The sequence below is a fragment of the Rhincodon typus genome, chromosome 2 (genome assembly GCF_021869965.1).
Source record: "Rhincodon typus isolate 14 chromosome 2, sRhiTyp1.1, whole genome shotgun sequence".
Taxonomy (NCBI): domain Eukaryota; kingdom Metazoa; phylum Chordata; class Chondrichthyes; order Orectolobiformes; family Rhincodontidae; genus Rhincodon; species Rhincodon typus.
This window is the reverse complement of record NC_063333.1, coordinates 107,218,416-107,239,714: the sequence shown is the minus strand read 5'-3', so window position 1 is coordinate 107,239,714 and position 21,299 is coordinate 107,218,416. Positions and strand designations below refer to the sequence as shown.

The 21,299-nt window shown below is 39.9% G+C and overlaps 1 protein-coding gene across 1 annotated transcript in view; it reads left to right on the top strand.

The window, feature by feature from the left end:
* The first annotated feature begins 343 nt into the window (after positions 1 to 343).
* LOC109913658 (triple functional domain protein-like) overlaps positions 344 to 21,299 on the top strand; it is an 87,763-nt gene continuing 66,807 nt past the window's right edge. Inside the window, exons 1-3 of the mRNA XM_048608708.1 lie at positions 344 to 476; positions 5,616 to 5,623; positions 7,782 to 7,848. Of these exons, the coding sequence (XP_048464665.1) occupies positions 344 to 476; positions 5,616 to 5,623; positions 7,782 to 7,848 (208 nt within the window). The remainder of the gene's footprint in view (positions 477 to 5,615; positions 5,624 to 7,781; positions 7,849 to 21,299) is intronic.

Sequence of the window (21,299 nt, the reverse complement as noted above, 5' to 3'; positions counted from 1 at the left end):
GTGGAATACATTAGAGAACTTGTGCAGCGAGGCAATATGAGTAGAACTGAGGAATAGGAAAGGTGAAATCACAATGCTGGGGGTATATTACAGGCCTCCCAATAGCCAGGAGATAGAGGAGAGAATATGTAGAGAGATTTTGGGAAGATGTAAAAACATCGTGCTAGGGGCTTGGATGGGACAGAACTTGTCAAGACCATTCAGGACGGTTTCTTGCCATAGTATATATGTAAGTAGTCCAACCAGGGAAGTGGTTGTACTGGACCTGATTTTGGGAAATGAGCCTGGCCAGATGAGTGAAGTTTTAGTGGGGGAGCATTTCGGGAGTGGTGACCATAATACCATGAGTTTTAAGATACTCACGGATAGGGATAATAACAGCAGAGCTCAGGTGAAGGTGTTAAATTGGGGGAAGGTGAACTACAACAATAATGGGCATGAACTAGAGAACTTTGATTGGAGGCGGCTGCTTGAGGGTAAGTCCACATTATACATGTGGCAGTATTTCAAGCGGCAGTTGTAAGAATTCGAGAGTGGCACGTTCCTGTAAGAATGAAGAATAGGTACGGCAAGTTGTCTGAACCTTGGATGACCTGGGATGATATGACCTTGGTCAAAAAGAAAAATAGTCTCGGAGGATGGAAACTAATGAAGCGCTTGACATATGTAAGAAAAGTAGGAAGGAACTTAAACAAGGAATTAGGAAGGCTAAAATGCCTCATTAAATGAGGTTATAGACTTGCTTACCGAGCCGGTGTGTTTGCAGACATTTCTGCTAAGTAACGTCGTTAGTGCGCCTCCGGTGAGATGTTGGTGTTCTGTCCCGCTTGTTATTTAAGAAAAGTCTTGAAAAGTCATTACCAAACAGGATTAAGGAGAATCCCGAGGCTTTTTATATATAAATAAAAAAGAAAGAGGGTAGCCAAGGAAAGAGTTGGCCCACTCAAGGACAAAGGAAGGAATCTATGTGTGGAACTAGATGAGATTGATGAGGTCCTAAACAAATACTTTGTGTAAGTATCCACCAAAGGGAAGGAATTGGTAAAGGATGATCTTGGGGAAGAGAGTGTCGAATTTCTGAGCCAAGTTGCTATTTAAAAGAAAGAGGTATTGTGCATCCTAAAAAAGTATTATGGTAGATGCGTCCACGGGTCCTGATGGGATCCATCCAAGAATATTGAGGGAGGCAAGGAAACAGATTGTTGGATCATTGACAGACATCTTTGTATCCTCTTTGGCACAGATAAGGTTCCAGAGGACTGGAGAATAGCAAATGTTGTCCCATTGTTTAAGATAATCCAGAAAATTACAGGCCTGTGAGCCTCATGTCGGTGGTATGAAAATTATTGGAAAAATTTATGAGCAACATGATCTATACCCATTTAGAAGCAAATGGACTTATTTGCAATAGACAGCATGGTTTTGTGCAGGTGAGGTTATGCCTCACTAATTTGATTGAGTTTTTTGAGGAGGTGATGAAGATGATTGAAGGTAAAGCTGTTGATCTTGTCCACATGGACTTCAGTAAAGCCTTTGACAAGGTCCGTCATGGCAGACTGGTACAAAAGGTGATGTCATATGGTATCAGGGGTCAACTGGCAATGTGGATACAGAACTGGCTTCATCATAGGAGACATGGGGTAGTGGTGGAAGAATGCATTTTGGAATGGAGGGTTGTGGCTGGCTCAGTGGTTAGTACTACTGCCTCACAGCACTAGGCACCCAGGTTTGATTCTCCCTGTGTTGGTGTGGGTTTCCCCCGGCTGCTCCGGGTTCTCCCCACAGTCCAAAGATATGCAGGTTAGGAGGATTGGACATGGGAAATGCAGGGTTACAGGGGTAGGGTAGGGGTTGTGGGGCTGGGTGGGATACATTTCGAAGGGTTGAATGGCCTGTTTCCGCACTGTAGGGATTCTATGATTCTATGACTGGTGGTGTTCCACAGGGATCAGTGTTGGAACATCTTCTGTTCATGGTCTACTTAAATGATTTGGAGGAAACTGTAGCTCGTTTAATTAGTAAGTTTGTAGATGATACAAAGATTGGTGGAATTGCAGATAGTGAAGAGGATTGTCAGAGTATACAGCAGAATGTAGATTAGTTGGAGGCATGGGCAAAAAAATGGCAGATGCTGTTTAATCTGGACAAATGACAGAACCCTTAGCAATGTTGATATGCAGAGCGATATGGGTGTTCAGGTCCACAGATGACTGAAAGTGGCAGCACAGGTAGATGAGGTAGTAAAAAAGGCCTATGGCATGTTTGCCTTCATTGGAAGGGGCATTGAGTATAAGGATAGACAAGTTTATGCTGCGGTTTTATAGAACTTCAGTTAGGCCACACTTGGAATATTGTGTACAGTTCTGGTCACCACACTACCAGAAGGATGTGGATGCGTTGGAGAGCGTATGGAAAAGGTTTACCAGGATGTTGCCTGGTATGGGGGATTTGAGCTATGAAGAAAGGTTGGATAGATTGGGCTTGTTTTCTCTGGAACACGGGATGTTGAGGGGCAAACTGATGGAAGTTTGGGATTGTGAATGGCATCGATAAAGTGGAAAGTATAAGGCTTTTTCCCAAGGTCGAGGCATCAGTAATTAGGGTCACAGGTTCAAGTTGCGGGGTGGGGATAGTTTAAAAGAGATGTATGTGGCAATTTTGTTTTTGCACAAAGAATATTGAGTGTCTGGAACGCGCTGGCAGAGGAGATGGTGGAAGCAGACACAATAGCAGCATACACGAATAGGAAGGGAATAGAGGGTTACAGATCCTGCAAGCGAAGACAGTTTTAGTAGGGAAGGGCAAAATGTGTTGGCGCAGGATTGGAGGGTCGAAGAGCCTGTTCCTGTGCTGTATTGTTCTTTGTTCTAACAGAATGTACAGGCAATGCCTGCTGTTGTTTCCTGTGTCATCCTGAATTTTACAAGTGGCATCATCACTGTCTGAATAGCAATAAGAAATTGCTTCTTATGCAACTTAATCCATAATGATTCGTGCTTCTTAAGATTATATTTTGCAATAATGGGAAAAACTAGTAACTTTTATCTTTACTATTGATTTTGTATTGAATTATCAAAAGGTACTTGCATGACACAGCTGGAATCAGCAAGCCATAGACACTAGTGTTTGAACTGAATTTGAGTTCTCCCTCAAGAAAAGTCATCCTGCTGCTCTGTTAAAGCAGAAGATACGTCATTGCTTATATTGCATGGAAGCAAAGTGACCTATTTGAGTTCAGATTTCTTGTATATAGAGGGCAAGGAGGAGAACCTCGTATAATGAGGTTCAATTTTCTTTCTTCATTTGAACTGCTCATGGAGAATGTGTAATTGACTCAGTAACATCTTGTTTGTTGGGCTGTTATTGGCACGTGTGTACATTTTTAAGGCAGATGAAGATGATCTTCAGTAAAGGTATTTGTTGTAAGGCTTTGATTCTGCTTTTTTTAAATTGAAAGGGATGTATAATTTATCACAAGCTTGTATTTTGAGGTTTCTTTCTGTGGGGAAATGTGCTTAACATATAGTAGAAAGTTAATATAAATTTGCCTGTGATGGGTACAGTGTAACTGTGTATAACCTTGTGTGTACCTGCGTAGTCTATTTTTTGGCAGATAAAGAAGTTAGCTTTTGAGCTGGTTTTCCTAAATATAGTTACATTTATGTCAGTATGATTGTATAAAAAGAAGCATTTTTATAATTCTTAGATTAAACATGAATGCAGAACAACTACCCATCAGGAATGTGCTTATTGTATTACAAAATTTGAATGCTTCGTATCATTTTCATATAATCAAAAAGCATTGATGACAAAACTAATAGTTTAATGAACCGAAAGTACTGACTACTGCTTCCCCACTTTTACAATTTAAGCCTGTTTAAACATACCCTTAATAAAAACGGCTAGATGCCTTTCTTTCAGCAAGTAGGAATGATCTGGAACTGCCTGCCTACAAGGGTGGTGAAGCCATTTAAAAATAAAACCAGATGGACTTTTTAAAGAGAACAAACTTGTATGGCTAAGGCAATAGAATAAGGGAATGGGGCTGACTGGATTTCTCAGTGGAAAGATGGCATGAACATGATGGGCTGAATCTTTCTGCATCATTATGAATCTAAAATGAAAAGCCAAAGTTGTCTACATTGCTCTATGCCCAATTTAACCAACTTGTACAGTGTTTCATTCAGCTATACTGATGTGCTACTTTAATTTCCTGAATTGTGCAATCAGTGGCATCATCCCCACAGACTATGGGCTTTTGCACTGTAATGTGCTGTTAGAGTTCTATTTCAGCATTGTGCCTTTGATTGGGCATTCATGTGAACAGAATAAGCAACTGTGTTTCTCTTCTGAAGAATTGATACTAAGGTGCGCAGAGCCTGAGCTATGAAGTGTAAACTTGAATAGTGAATACAATGACAAATCAAGTAATGAAAGCGAAATCAAGAGAAAGATTGGATGAAAGAACAGAGATAGAAGTAAGACAGAAATTTTTTTTAATTTTTCTTATTTGTAGAAGTTACCAACAGTAATTAATCTGGAAGTCTTCATACTAGTTTAATTCTCAGTGCTGAAATTGTTTGATAGCAATTATGACTTAAAAGATCATTTAGAAAATTTGCTTAAACTGGAATGGCAAGCCATAATGTTTTCTGGCATGTTTGGTAGGTAGCTCGTGGACAAACTGTGCATTTTCTGGTCTTTTCTATGTGTCAGTAAGATATTGGGATGGCAGAGTTTCTAGATACCAACTTTCTTATTTCCACGTTTGTTTGCATATGTGGTGACGCTAGAAATTTCTGTCATATTTACTCTTTAATAACAGTGTGCACTGATGCCCTCAGTTTTTAAAGTTAAATCCAGGTTAGTGTATCAAGTGAAAACTGTTTTTGTTTCATGTATAGCAGGGATTGTTGAAGACAAAAATATTCAATGAACGATCTGGATATGCTCTGTACTGAATACCTTCCCACAAAGGTGTAAGATAAAATAGGTACAAATTATATGGATTGTGACCTTTATTCAGTAACCCATATAAACCAGCTGTACTATTGGATTAGTTTTTAACATGGTGACCGGTTCTGCTAAATTGCTTCTTCTTGCACACTAAATTTCTCGTTAAGTCTTTTTGTGGCTTCTTCCACTTTGCTGCTTACTATCTAATGTGTCTGGACTAAGAAAATTCGCAATACTAAGAGTGCGGTCACATTTTACACTATAAAATCATTGCTAGTCAATGAACTTGGAGAATTATTAAATTTCCTGAGAAATGCATGACTGTTATGTGTAAACTATAATTGATTTTCTTTACACCTATTTTATTGCTAATAATGTGATGCATTTGCCATGTTTCGATATGGAGGAATGTTTCCTGAAAATAAGTTTTCAGAATTGTTTCAACAGGAATTCTATCTAATTTGGACATGTGTGTGTGCGTGTGGCATAAACTATGAGTAAAGGTCAATGTTTCACCTTTTCCTAGTTGTTTTGGAGGATTGTGTCAGGAACTACGCCTACTTAAAAGCACCATTGCAACTATTTTACTACTTTATTGCAAGTGTGCCTAGTTTTCCATGCCAATATTTAAGTAATTGTCAGTTTTTCATTTTCTGCAGTTCTCAAGGTAAGCTCTATTTCACTTTGTTTGGGGTGAGATAATACAATTGACTTTTCAGTAGCGTTTTATAAGTTTTTGGTTGCTTTTGAAACATCCAGTATCCTATGTTTTTCAATTTAGGGTAAGTTTCATGTTATGTGGTGTGTGATGATTTTATGTCTTGGTAGGATGGAAGAAAACGAAAATTAATCTTTCTCAGCTGATATGTGTTTGAATGATTTTCATATAACATTATACTATTATTCCAAAAAGGTGGGAGTGATATGTCTGACAAATTAGCCTGCTATTTGGCCTAATCCTATGTTGAGAGATAAGACTAGCTGTTACTTAGAGAGGAATGGATTAATTGGGGATAGTCATCATGTTTTGTTAAGGGAAGGGTGTGTTTTACTAACTTAATTGAAATTTTTGAGCAAGTAACAAGGAGGATTGATGAGGCTAGTGCACTGGCTGCTACATGGATTTTAGAAAGGCGTTTGACAGTGTCCCAAGTGGCAGATTATTAAGAAAAATTAAATTATAGGGGAATGTACCGAACTGGATCAAAAATTGACTCAGTGACAGGAAACAAAGGGTAATGGTTTACAGGTGAATTTGCTAACAGAAAGCAGTTTTCAGTGATGTTCAACAGGATTATAGAAGACAACAAAAATCTTTCCCACTCAGACAGCGATGGATGCCTGGAATTTGTTGCCCAGTTTTGGTAGTAAAACCCTCAACTTGTTTAGAAGGAATCTAGATCTTCAACTCAAGCACTCTAACCTGCAGGGGTATGGAACCAGGAGATAGTGTGTGGGTTTAGAATTTGCAGCTAGTTTATTCAGCTGACTTAGACACAATGGGCAGAGTGGCTTGTTCCTGTGCTATAACTTTTCCATGGTTTAATGTAGCCAGAAAAATGTTGATGCGTCCTTTGATGTCACAAGAGATGATAGAGAAGACATACTTTCTGAACTTCCTTCATTAATTTTTTTAAAATGTATGTGAAGATTGACATTATGGTCAGGATTTTAGGAAATTCAGTTTTTAAGAACTTGAAGAGGTTGATGCAATGTTGATGGAGATGAATTTCAGTATGGTTCTGATTTATCCTCATGACTGCACTGTAACTATAGGTGAATAATATATGATATATTCAGCTCACTTTAACTAACCCATCTGGAGAAATCATAAAACATCTTCTTGCTGCAGCATTAAAATAGTTCTTAAATTACTCCAGTGTATTTGATATCAATCCTAAATGTACCGTTTGCTACTTTAAACCAGCAACCCTTTGTTCTATTTTTAGTTAATTGAAAGTAATTTTCTGGATTGACCTTTCCCATACTGTTTCATGAATCCTGTGTCCCTTTATAATTTAACTTATCGGACAGGTCGTTTCAAAACTATAGAGCTGAAGCTTTACCAATCTCTCTTTTTTTGAGACTTGAAAGACTGGAATGCAGAATAAACAGTTATTTATACTTTCACTCTAACAATATTTACTGATGCTATGAGTAAGCAACAGTATCGTAATACCTTCAGATCCCATGCAAAGTTGTAGGGTTCCAGAGAGGTCTTCTCTTACCGTCTCTTGTGTATAGTCAATACTTAGTAAAGGTTGTTGATGTTCACTGATATAGGTAAGGACTATCTTCTATCAACAATACAAACCTGACCTTATTACATGGTGGCAGAGAAAAACAATAAGTGACTGTCTGAAGTGAAGTCCTAACTGTAGTCAGTATAATGTGGCTGGTGAAGGATGAAGTCAGTCCAGCAATCCCACTGTAGGAGGGGAAGAAAGCCTGTGAAGAGAAGCCCAGCTACAGTGTGATGCAGCATCTGATAGACTTCAAGTCTAAGCAATTCACTGGAGCATAAAACCCACATTCAGTGCTGTTGAGGCAGAGGAAAAGCCTGTAAAAGGGAATGCAACAAGCTTTAAAAAAAAATCAGTCAGCCATAATGATTAATAGGTCACTGTTAATTTGAGGTCTTTACAGAGTAGCGAACTAAAAATACACACAGTCGCCCAACAGAAAATGCGCGAAGAAAGAGGGTGTGGTCAATGCTATGCAGAGACTGTATTTCAGATACAATTTCAGAACTGGATCAGCAGCACCAAAGGTTAAAAACAAACCACCGCAGTCTGTAAGACTCAAAGTATTATGTAATGTTGTAGGAAACTCCTTTGAGAGTAAAGGAGCTCCCACGGTTGCAGGCTAAGTGTAACAACAGAGGCACATATGGTAGGTGTTCTAACCTCCTCTTCAGGTGCTGCTGTTTACAGTAAGTCAATCAAAATAAGCATCAGTGAAACTTTGATTTGCTATTAGCAACCGAGTGGCCACATTACCTGCGATGTCTTGGATTATGGAATTAAAAAGAGCTCTTCAATCATGCATGAAGTAGTTCTTAATGTTTCAAAACAAATTCGTGAACCTGAACTTTGGCATTTTGGATATTACTTCACTTTGTTATAACCAGATGAGGAGGCTGAACTGGCGATCTTTTTTAACCTTCTGATTAGTTGCAATAATTTTTAAAAAACATTTCAAATCATAGTCATACAGCATGGAAACAGACCCTTTTCGTGCAACCAGTCGATGCCGACCATAATCCCAACCTAAATTAGTTTCACCTGCCTGTGCTTAGCCTGTATCCCTCCAACCATTTCTTATTCATGTACCTTTCCAAATGTCTTTTAAATGTGTAACTGTACCCACATGCACCACTTCCACTGGAAGTTCATTCGACACATGAACCTCTCCCTGTGTAAAGAAAGTTGCCCCCTAGTCTTGATATTCCTGAGCCTAGGGAAAAGACATCTGTCATTTGCCTTATCCAAACCTCTGATCTTATAAACCTCTACAAGATCACCCCTCAATCTCCTACGCTCCAGTGAAAAAAGTCCCAGCCTATCCCTTAAACCGTTCATTCCAGGCAACATTCTGGTAAATCTTTTCTGAAACCCTCTCCAGCTTAATAATATCCTTCCTATAATAGGGCAATGTCTTTTTTAGAATGCAGCTGTCAAACTTCAATTAAAATGTAGTTTGCTAGAAAACAAAGGAGTCAATTACTGTGTCTTTTTGAAAGAATGAGGAACTTTATTTCTCAGTTCTGTAGATAATAACAAAAACATAAAGAAAACGACACACACAAAAATCAGGTATTATGTTTAAAAGGGAGAATGATATAGATGGAGAAATAAAGCTTTGCTGTTTAAGAGTACTTAGAGGTATTAGATTTTAAACTTGAGATTACTGTTGATTGGTTTTGACCTGTAGCAGTAGCAGAATCTGTAGACATTTGAGAGTCTTGGTGAATGGTAGTTTTTCCAAGTGCTCTTTCACCAGGTGGGGTTACTGAGATGATGAGAAAGACAGGCAAGGAAAGAAGGAGATTCTTCCAGATCTGTTTACAATTCTGTTTTTCCTGTTTCTGCCTTGTTGCTGAAAAGCAACTGTGGAAATATAGTTCAATGTGTTTTCTCAGAGTTCAGTTCCATTGTCTTTCCAAGCTGACTGACAACTTATTATTCACATCCAATTGCCATGTTACACTTGTAAAACCCCCAACATAGTATGTAACATGAGATATGATTCTCTTAGGATTATCCAGTAAATGTTGTCCGGTGTGTGAGAAGAATGATGACTGACAATCAATTTGGGTTGTCACTTAGCCTTGCAGTGTGATGCACTTACACACATTGAAAACTACGTGTATTAATTGCCAGAGCTGTGTTCTTTCCAGACAGAACACGCTTATATGTTGAACCTGATTCAACTCAACAAAATCGGTGACGATCATTTGTAGATTTATTCTCTGGGTAATGCCTTGACTAATCAGAGTCGACTTGACTCGTTTAAAAATATAAATAAAGCTTGACAGTTAACTATCGGTTGCCGTTAATTAGTGCATTCTCCATGTCCAGTCCTTCACCAATCAGAGTCTACTTCCCAACCAAGTAACCTCATACAGGATAAATTCTGGTTTTCCCCTTTAAAGTTGGTTGTCTTGTGAATTGTCCTGAGAGTGCAAGACATAAAGCTTTGACTTGTCTTTTATCAGCATCACATTAGAGTCATGGAGTCGTTGAGTCCTACAGCATGGAGATGGGCCCTTCTTCGGCCCAAATTAGTCCGTGACAACCAAAATATCCACCCATGCTAACCTTATTTCCCTGTGCTTGGCCCATATCCTTCTAAATCTTTCCTATACATGTATTTGTCCAAATGTCTTTTAAATGTCGTTAATGTACCAGCCTCAACTACTTCCACTAGCAGCTCATTCCATCTGCATATTATCCTCTGTGTAAAAAAAAGTTATCCCTCATGTTCCCATGTGTTCTTTTCCCTTTTACCTGAAACTGGTGTTGTGTCGTCCTTGATTCCCCAAACCTGGGAAAAAGATTGAGTGCATTCACCCTATCTGTACCTCTTATGATCTTATACATTTCTATAAGACCCCCCCCTCAGTCTCCTATGCATTAAAAAAAATTTTTTTTTTTTAATTGAGCAGTTTTTAGAAACACTTTCTTGTTCACTCATGAGATGTGGGTGTCGCATTTATTGCTTGCCCCTAGTTGCCTGTGAGGTGTTGGTGTGCTGCCTTCTTGAACTGCTGCAATCCATGCACTGTAGGTAGACCCACATTGCTATTAGGGAGGGAGCTCTAAGATGCCAAAATTCCATACTTCCACTCATTCTGCTTAATTCCACTGATGCAGAAACTTTCATTTGATCAGGAACAAAGGCTCCTTGTCTTCTTAAATTTTCTGCTTTCCTTTGAGGTGTCATTAAGCTACCAAAAACGTTTTTCAACACGCTAAAACTCCATCAAACACAAACAACATTTGGCTTGGTGATTCTAGTGAAATGTTTTCCAGATGACAACACGCTGTATAAACATCAAGATGAAATGATTTGACAGTGGACACATCATTCAGCACAAATTCATCCACTCGATTACTTAAATGTGTTTATGTAAACAGGATCACTAACCAAACTGACACAGAAAATTTGGAGAGTTCTATACAGCAGTGTAGAAAGTCAATTGAAATACTCTTAAGATCCCACTTACATTCATGTAATGAAATGAAATAATTCTTCTCGACCAATACCGAGGGAAAAAAATAAGTCCGGTGTTGTCTTTCATTTCCCAGCTTTGCAGTCTGTCACAATTAACCTACTCGCATTGTTTTGGTTTGGTGCAGTGCAATGACTGATCTGCTTGGATATATGTAAGAGTACTCCAGATGAAATTGTCCTTCAAAAACTAAGGCATATCATATTGCAAAGGCCAGTTCCAAGCTGGAAGATTGGGATATTTTTTAAGATCAACAAAGGGTAACTAAAAAAGTAATAAAAAGAACAAAGGTAAGTTATGAAAGAAAACTAGTGCAAATTTAAACATGGATTGTTCAAGTTTCTATAAGTATATAAAAGGAAATGAAGTAGTTAAAGTGAATGTTGGTCCATTGGAGGATGAGAATGAGGAGTTAATATCCAGAAATACCGAAATGGCAGAGGCACTAAATCAATATTTTGCTTTCATTCACAGTGAACGACACTGGTACCATTCCAATAGGCAACAGGTAATGCAGAGGTCCGAGAAAGGGTGAAACTTAGAACAATCATTCTTACCGGGGGGGGGGGAAAGTACTGAGCAAACTATTGGGATTGAAAGTAGTCAAATCCTGATGGCCTACACCCCAGAGTCGTAAAGGAAGTGGCAGCAGAGGTAGTGGATCCACTGGTTATAATAATATTCCAAAATTCCCTGAAAGCGGGAAAGGTCCCAGTGGATTAGGAAAATGTGAATATAAAGCCCTTGTTCAAAAAGGGAGGCAGAAAGTAGGAAACTATAGTCAAGTTAGTTAACTTCGGTCATTAAGAAATTGCTAGAATCCATTATTAAGGAAGTAATGACAGGATATTGAGAAATTCAGAAAAATCCATCCGGGTTAGCATGATTTTACGAAGGGTAAATTGTGTCGTTTATTAATTTGCTAGCAATCCTTGGAGATATAACAAGTAAAGCTGATAATAGGAATCCTGTAGATGTATATCTGGACTTCCAGAAGGCATTTGATAAGGTGCCATACACAAGGTAAGATCATATGGGGTTAGGGATATTTTATTAGTTTGGATACAGAATTGACTAACAAACAGAAAGCAGACTTGGGATAAATGGGTCTTTGTTTGGCAATATGCAACTGATGCAGTGTCACTGATTTTAGTCCTCAGACCCAACTATTCACAGTCTACATTAATGACTTGAATGTAGGGATAGAAGGTACAGTAGCCAATTTTGCAGATGACACTAGATTGAATGGAACACTAAGTTCGTATAATAAGAAATGTACAAATGGGTACGAATAGCTTCGGTGAATGGGCCAAAGTTTAGCAAGTGGAGTTTAAATTGAATAAATGTGAAGTAATCCATTTTGATTGGAAGAATAGAAAGGCAACTTGTTGCCCAAATTTAGAGAAACTTCACAGTGTTTTTTGATGTTGAGGGCTCTGGGTGTCCTTGTAGATATTACACAGATAAAGCAGGTAATAAAGCAAATGGAATTTTGGCATTCATTGCTAAGGGATAGAGTAGAAAGATAGGGAAGTCTTTCTGCACCTGCACAAGATATTAGTGAGACTGTATATGGAGCATTATGTACAACTTTGATCCCCCTTACTTGAGGGGAGTAGTTGCATTGGAGTCAGTTCAGAGGAGACTCATTAGATTGATTCCGGAGGTGAAGGGTTTGTCTTATGAATAGAGGTTGAGCAGTTTACATCTGTACTCTCTGGAGTTAGAAGAATGGGAGGAGATCTAATTGAAGTATTTAAGATGCTAAGGGGTGCTAAAGATGGCAAACCAGCTTTAGAGAGGATATTTCCTCTTGTGGGGCAGTCTAGAATGAGAGGTCATAATTTTAGGGTAAGGAGTAGCAGATTTAAAACCAAAATGAGGAGAAATTACTTTTTTTTTGAAACTGTTATGAATTTGAGGAATTCAGTATCCCAGATTGAGGTGGATGCTGAGACATTGTGTAAATTTAAGCAGGAGTTCAACAGATTTTTAATCAGTAACGTAATGGGTTGAAGAATTATGGGGAGAAGGCAGGAAAGTGGAATTCAGGCCAGGATGAGATCAGCCATAATCATGTTGAATGGCAGAATAGGCACAAGGGACTGAATTGCTTGCTCCTGATCTTAGTTCTTACATTCTCAGTTGGTCTCTTAGTTTCCGTCAGGACATGTTACCAATTGAAGAATTGCAGGTGGATTCCACGTGCTGTGTGGATACTGCACAGTGCATCAATTTCAGTTGAAGGTATTTCTGACAACTGACAGCACATTCTGTTGTGTTCGTTTGAATTTGTCTAAATAAAAAAAATTCAAAGGACAATGTTATCATGATAGTGCCTGTTTGCTGCATCTGGTGCTTTTTACCTCCACTTCCACATAAAATTCAATACCAGTAAAAAGATTAGTTGAAGAAAACAACGAAGTAAGAATTCAGCTGAGTTGTACTGATCTGTTTTGTTTAGTCATTTTCATTAATCCAGATTGCAGTGAAGTACTACAGCTGACTTCAATATTAAGAAAAAACAAACCAACTAGGGTTTCTGATCTTCATTATGTGGGAATCCCTGATTGAAGTGTGTCCATTGTACTTTGGAACAATATTGTTCAAAGGTAAATAGTATAAACTGACAGGTGAAGAATGGGCACTTTAGGAAATGTACTCAGAAATTTTACAGAAAATCATTGTGGGCCGAAGGACCTGTACTGTGTTGTACTGTTCTAAAAGGACTTGATGCTTTTAAGGAAGAAAAAAGGTGGTGGGAAATGAGAATTTTGTGCTTTCTGCAAAGAAATGTGTGATGTATCTGCTGTTTAAGGATTACTTAAATGCTTATCTGATGATATATCACTCACGTGTTAGCAGCTTTTACTGATGGGCAGTGAGAAAAGAAATTACGGTAACTTTTGCTACTAAATTGATTGGTTTTGTATTTCTGGTATGCAGAAATGTTGAAGTTTGTCATAGTCACGCTGCATGCAAACAGACCCTTCAGTCCAACTTGCCCATGTCGACCAAGTTTCCCAAACTAAACTAGTCCTACTTGCCTGTATTTGGCCCATATCCTCTAAACCTTTCCTTTTTGTGAAAGACGAGGAAGATATCAACATTTCCCAACAATGATCAAAAGTATTTTTCTGTGTGCATGAGCACAAAATGCCCCAGGTGCTGCCCTTCAAATTGACAATAACTTTAAAGCTCAGGTTTCAGTGAAGATTTGTAGCTCGGGTGCTGGTTGTAGATGTTGGTGTGTTCACTGAGCTGGGAGGTTCATAGCGGTCATTTCACCCCTTTACTCGGTGACATCCTCAGTGCTGTGGAGCCTCCTGTGAAGCACTGTTATCTTGTGCAGATTTCAATTTATATGGACTGGTTTTGGCTGCTTCTGGTAGGTACAGGTTCTGGTTGTGCATTGTAATGGTCAGTATATCAGGTCTAATTCATAGTGTTTGTTGATGGAGTCTGCGGATGAATGCCAAGCCTCCAAGAATTCCCTGGCTGTGTTTGGCTTGTGCTATGTTGGTAGTGTTGTCCAAGTTGAAAGTGTAGTTTTTCTCTTCTGTGTGTATTGAAACCAAGGACATCTGGTTGTATTGTTTAGTTGCTAGCTGTGTTTGTGGATGCGGGCTAGTTGTCTGCCTGGTTGACCCATGTAGCATTTTGTGCAGTCTCTGCATACACATTGCAGCACACCCAATCTGCGGAAGAAAGAAGAACAGCACCTCTACAAAGTCTTTACCAGGAAGGGACACCCCCATAGCTTCAAACACAGATGGCTAGCCAACAGGCACACAACCAGGATCACCAAAACCTGAAATAGTAGCCACCATACCATATATTAAAAACACCTCCGAACTGACAGCCAGACTACTCAGACCACTAGGAGTCATGACGGCACACAAATTGGCAGCCACACTAAGACAGCAACTGACCAGGATTGAAGAGCCAATAGACACCGTGGACAAGACGAATGTAGTTTATAAGATACCATGCGGAGACTGCACAGAACACTACGTGGGACAAACAAGCAGACAACTAGCAAACTGCATCCATGAACACTGGCTCGCAACTAAGTGACATGACCAGATGTCCTTGATTTCAATACACACAGATGAGAAAAACCACAGTTTCAACTGGGACAACACTACTATCATAGGACAAGCCAAACGCATCAAACACAACCAGGGAATTCTTGGAGGCTTGGCATTCATCCACAGACTCCATCAACAAATATGTTGAATTGGACCTGATATACTGACTATTGCAATGCACAACCAGATCCGGCACCTTCCGGAAGCATCAAAAACTGGACCATATAAATTTGAACTGGCACAAGGCAACAGTGCTTCGTAGGAGGCTCCACAGCACTGAGGATGCCATCTAGTAAGGGGACAAAATGTCCGCTATCAAACCTCCAAGCTGAGCGCACACACCAACGTCTACTTCAAAGCTATTTTCGTCACTATTTAACAAATATAAACCAAAATAATTAACTACATGCTGGAAGCTTTAAAGCAACGTGTGAATTTCTTCATCGAATATCCAGTTATGAAAACACAGGACGATTTCTTTAAAATATATTGCAGTTGTCAATGCTGTGTCTCCAAGTGCATGTTGCTGGCTGAGGAGATTACACACTGAGAACAGAGCTCTGTGCATTTATGCTTGTGTTTCAGAATGAAAGTTAATTTCATTCTTGGAGATAAATTGCTTATGTCAGGAATTTTCCTTGATCAAAATAGTGTGCAAATATTTTACAGGACAGGAATTAATTTGGTTTAATTTGACTTCTATGAACTTTGAGAAAAGCTTTGTTTGCATTCCTATTACATATGAACAGGCGTAGGCTTTTCAATTCCTTGAGTCCACTTTGCCATTCCTTTCCACAAAAAATTGTTTTTATATTCATTTGCGGGATGTGGGTGTCGCTGGCTGCCAGCATGTGTTGTTTGTCCCTAGTTGCCCCTGAAAAGGTGACATTGAGCTGCCTTGCTGAACCACTGCAGTCCACTTGGTGTGGGTTGACCCACAATGCTGTTCGGGAGGGAATTCCAGGTTTTGACCCAGCAACAAGAAGGAATAGCGTATATTTCCAAGTCAGGATGGTGAGCAGCATGGTGGGGAGCTTGCAGGTGTGTGGTGTTCCCATGAATTGGGTTTCCTTGACTTTTTAAATGAAGGTGGTTGTCGGTTTGGAAGGTGCTGTCTGAGAATTTTCAGTTCTGGGTGATGAATTTGCTCGCCTTTATGCATTTCTTGATACATTCACCTAATAAAAATCCTATCCATAATTGTCTTGAAACTGTTTATTGATATATCAACCGTAGTCCATTTGAGCTGAGCACCTCCGGACTGCCACCACCCCTTTAAACTGGAAAAAGTGCTTCCTGATTTTGATTTCATTCTGAAATAGCAACAGTAATTACACATTTCTGTCTCCTCGTTCTGGATTTCCAAACTGGAGGAATTAATTTCTCTATACCTACCTTTCCAGGATCTTAAATCTTATAACTTAATTGGAATGCAAACTGAATTTTTGGTTGCGCTTTGGGGTAGAAAGGAGATTTTGAGAGACTGCTGCAGCGGAGAAGGAATCCAGCTGTTCGTCATGGCCATTGTGGCTGCATTGTGTTGGATCCCATGACCTGGTAGGCTGCTTTGGCAACGAGGTGAAACGGGGCTCGTGATTCCGCACAGCAGCTTCTGCAGCATCTTCAGCAGCATGGTGGGTCTAGCCCAACCTGTAATTCCTTGTGGCGGCTTCACCGTTGGCCTGGAGGGTTCCTTTCCGCGGCTTCTTCAGCATCGGGGTGGAACCGGCCCAGGATTCCTTTCTAATGCTTCGGCGATGGCTTTTACTGGTGGCCTGGGATTTCTCTCAGAGAATCCCTACAGTGTAAAAGCAGGGCATTCAGCCCATCGAGTGCACACCAACCTCTGAAGAACATACCCAGCGCCCTACCCTCTACCTGTGACAGGCATTTTCCATGCCTAACCCACCTAACCTGCACGTCCCTGAAAATTAGAGGGCAATTTAGCATGGCCATTGAACCTATACATCTTTAGACTGTGGGAGGAAACTGGAGGACCTGGAGGAAACCCATGCAGATGCAGGGAGAATGTACAAATTCAACACAGTTTTACCGGAGTGTGAGATTGAACCTGGGTCCCTAATGCTGTGAGGCGGCAGTGCTAACCACTGAGCCACCATGCTGCCCAATAATTATTTTTAATTAATCCTGTCAGGCTGTTAGGATTTGAACACATAATGTATCACCCATAAGAGCTCAGTGAAGTGCTCCAGTAGTGCAGCATTCCCTTAATGCTGTTTTAGAGTGTAAGTCAGAGTGTCAGGCTTTCTGTCTCACGGCTTCGGTGTCAGGTTTCCTTGACTGACCTCAGGAGCCCTGGAGCCATGAATTGAACTAAGCTGGACTTTGTCTTGATTTTTAAAAAATTATATATACTTTGTTATTAAAATGTTGCCAGAGCATGGCGACTTAAACATGTTTCACTTTTTTCCCTAAAGGGTACAAGTGACAATAAATTACTATTGTTTTACTTATACAGTTTGTTTCTGTAATTTAACCCTTTAAGGCCCTGTTACGATTCTAATGAAAATAAAAAGTCTGTGTGCCCCTGCCCCCCCACCATTGTTATTCTTAAAGACTCTTATGCTAACTGTTAGTTATGTCTGTTCATGAACAGAAATGCCTACTGTTAATTGACTGGACCAAAACACATTGTCTCCCATAACTGTAGAAAACCTTTTGTATTGATATGCTAACTATTTTGAGTCCCAGTCAGTAAACACAGCTATTGTAATCAGTCCTATAAATCTTTCAAATGTCCTTGCCAGTGCTCAGAACAGTTCTTGCAATTAATGTCTTAACTTCCTACAATCTGCAGTGTAACTGAATTGGACTGTTTTGTGCTGACGATGTTGGCTGAGTAATTGATAGGACGTATGTTGGTAGACTACTACGGTTACTTATGGTGCCAGATCTGTTGGGATTTAGAATCTAGTTCACATGTATGGTCTGGTTCTAACTGGCTGAAACAACTTTACTGCACCTGCAAATTACTTTTCTAAAAATGTCTTCTGGGGCTGTATGTGTCTCTACCTCTGAGCCAGGAGGCCTGAATTCAAATCCCACCTGCTCCGGAGGCATGTAATAACATCTCTGAATAGGTTGATCAGAAAATAGCTTTAAAATGACCCCAGCATTAATAACAAAAAAAAACCTTTGTTTTGAAAATCAACAAAACACAATTCACAGAACTAGGCTAAGATAACAAGGTGCAGAGCTGCATGAACACAGCAGGCCAAGCAGCATCAGAGGAGCAGGAAGACTGACGTTTTGGGCCTAGACCCTTCTTCAGAAAACTAGGCAGTTACTTGAGAAATATTGAAATGTAATTTAAGAGCTGAATCATTTAATGAGGCAGAGTTGTGAGGAGGGTGGGATCCAGAGGAAGGGGATTGGGTGTCCTTGTGGTGTCAGGGCTGGAAGGTCCATGATGAATTGGGAAAGTGCGGTAGGTCAGTTTGCTATTTAGCCAGGAGTTAGAGCAGGTTATAATCCTTGTAACTTTTCCTAGCTAACAATTAAGTGAAGTAAGTTAGAACCCTCTAAAATTTCTGATCCTAACTCAGGGTTGAGAACTTTTGTAGACATTCTAGATCCCAGCTAATTGTCCGTCAGCAATTTTAACTTTCTGGGTAATTCCAATGCAGGCTATTATGTCAGAAGTTGCTACTGAAGCATCGGCTGGAGATGCTTTCATCTCCAGCCGATGCTTCAGCAGCAACTATTGAATATCCAGGCCAATGCATTTCAATCTTACTGGAGCATGTATTTTCAGCCTGTTAGAGAAGTTATTATACAGTCTGAAGCAGGTGGGGCTTGAACCCAGAATTCCTGGTTTAGAGGTAGAGACATAACCACAGCACCATTAGAACACTCAATCTTCCTGGAATTTTGTTTTGTTTAGTTCAGCCGATGCAGGGATATTACAACTCATCTCTGGAGCAGGTGGGACTTGGACCTAGGCCTTCTGATTCAGAGGTAGGGGCACTATCATTGTGCAAGAAGGGCCCTTCAGTCTTCCTGGAATACTGTTCTTTTCACTATTTTTCAAAGTCAAACTCCTTTCCAGAGGAGATCGGAGCTTTAAAGCTGAATAGAGTAGAATAGAATAGAAAGGTAATGTTTAATAGATTCAATTTCTGTTGATACTTTTTAAAATCAACTTGTTTAAAGATGTTATTACACACCTTGAGCAGGTTGTACTTGAACCTGGGCCTTCCAGCTGACACTTCGGGACACTATCACTGCATCACAAGATTCATGGAAGATATTTTTAAATCACCCTGTTCAGAGATGATATGACTTGTGTCTGGAGCAGTCAGGAGTCAAACCTGGGCACAAGAAGTAATGGGGACTATCACTGTGCCACAAGAACCCCCTGTGCACCTTTCAGGCAGCATTGTTTGAAACATTCTTTCCAGTCAGCCTGTTCAGAGATGTTATCTCACCTCCAGAGCAGGTGGGACTTGAACCTGGGCCTACTAGTCCAGAGGTAGGGAAACTACCATTGTACCAGAGAGCCCTTCAGTCTTCCTGGAAGATATTTTCCATTCAGCCTGTTCAGAGATGTTACGACACAACTTTGGAGCAGGTGACACTTGTGCCCTTCCTATTGTCTCAGCACTAAGGATGCTCACAGTGCACTAACATGCCTGGAATAGGTGGGACTTGAAACTGGGCCTCCTTGCTTGAGAGGTAGGGGCACTATCAGTGCACCACAAGGGCATGTGAGTCTTCCTGGAAGACTTATGACTGAGGTGGGGAACAGCTGACAACTCCCAGCTTCTGTCAATATCACTTCGTAGCACACATTAGGAGCTATAGAATGAGGCCCTCTTGTGGTGCATTGGTAGTGTCCCTACCTCTGGACTGAGAGGCCGACACTCAAGTCCCACCTGCTCAGAGGTGTGTAATAACATCTCTGAATAGGCTGATTGGAAAAAATTTCTACGACCCTGAAAGAGACCCAACTGAATTACTCGTAACAACTTACAATGGTGTCATATTGTTTTAATATATTTCACGTAGTGAATACTTCAGAGTGCTGGAAGGCTGGTCAAAATGGTATTCAACCTACATTATCCAATTTCTTATTGTGGGAATTGTTATACGACCCTATTAATTTGAGCCTAGTGAGATCTTATTTTTTGTGGAGAATGATGTTCACGCTATGTTTGAAGTAGCACAAAATAAGTTCAGTACTCACAGAAATATGCACCCGCCAAATGAGACCTCTAACAGTGCAACATTTGTTCTATAATTCCACTGACAGCCTAGGTTCGGTACTGAATTCTGGTGTGGACTTGTACCCACAACTTTCTGACCCAGAGATGAAAATAATAGTAAGTGAGACAGGATAGTGCCAGTTGCCTGGGATGACCCTCCTTCAAATCACTTCATTTATTCAAGGCTTTTGTTGAAGATGTGTGAGATTGGTACATAATCTTTCAGCAGTAGAAGTAATGAGTATTGCTCATGGAGAGGATTGAGGGTTGAAAACGCACCTCAAGATTGAAATAAAGGTTGAGATTACGAATATTGTTTCAATCCGATAGTGACCAGAGGTAAGATATTTTGATTATGACATTAATGAAAGAAGTTGAAGATGGTAGCATCAGTCATCCTAATGTTCAATTGGAAGAAATTCTGGTTTGATCCACGCTAATGTTCGAGGTTTGGTAACATAGAGCTAGCGAAGAGCTTTAGGGAAGCTGGTAGTGCAGCGGATGTAAATGTCAACAATGCACATAGTCTAATGTCTTTGGATAACTGTGCCAAGGACAACAAGTAAATGAAGAAAAGTGAAAAAGACTTGCATTTATATAACACTTCTCACGACCATTGGACATCCCGTACGGCTTTACAGCTAATGTAGTTTTGAAGTGGTTGTCCCTGTTATACTGAGGTTTTTCAAATTGCTGGGAAGTCTGTAGGTAATTATACAACGGCAGGTACAGACAGTGTCGGAGTTGGTTAGTCAAATAGCTAAGAGTTGGTGAAGGCAATCTCCCCAAGCTGGACATAAGAGGAAAGACATTGATAGAAACTGGGTCAGAAGTCACATGACACCAGGTTATAGTCCAATAGGTTTATTTGACATCACAAACTTTCAAAGCGCTGCCTCTTCGTCACTACACCTGATGACAGAGCAGTGCTCCGAAAGTTTGTGATTTCAAATAAACGTGTTGGACTATAACCTGGTGGCATGTGACTTCTGATACTAACTGCCATGTTATTCACTTGTATTCACTCTGATTTGCAACAAAAATATAGATTGCACTTAAGAACCTCCAGTATGGCTTTCCAGCATGACTTTGAATTATAAGTTTTGTACCAGAACAGTTCTCACTGTGATGCTAGAGGAACAATGTAAATTTAATCTTTTTGATAAAGGTAATAAATAAAAGAATTATTACTGTTTTTAATTTAGTGGATTAGCTCCATCTCCTGAATGTACTGAGTTTTAAACTGCTGATTATGGCACTATCCCTGATATCGGTATGACCAGGAACCAGGTC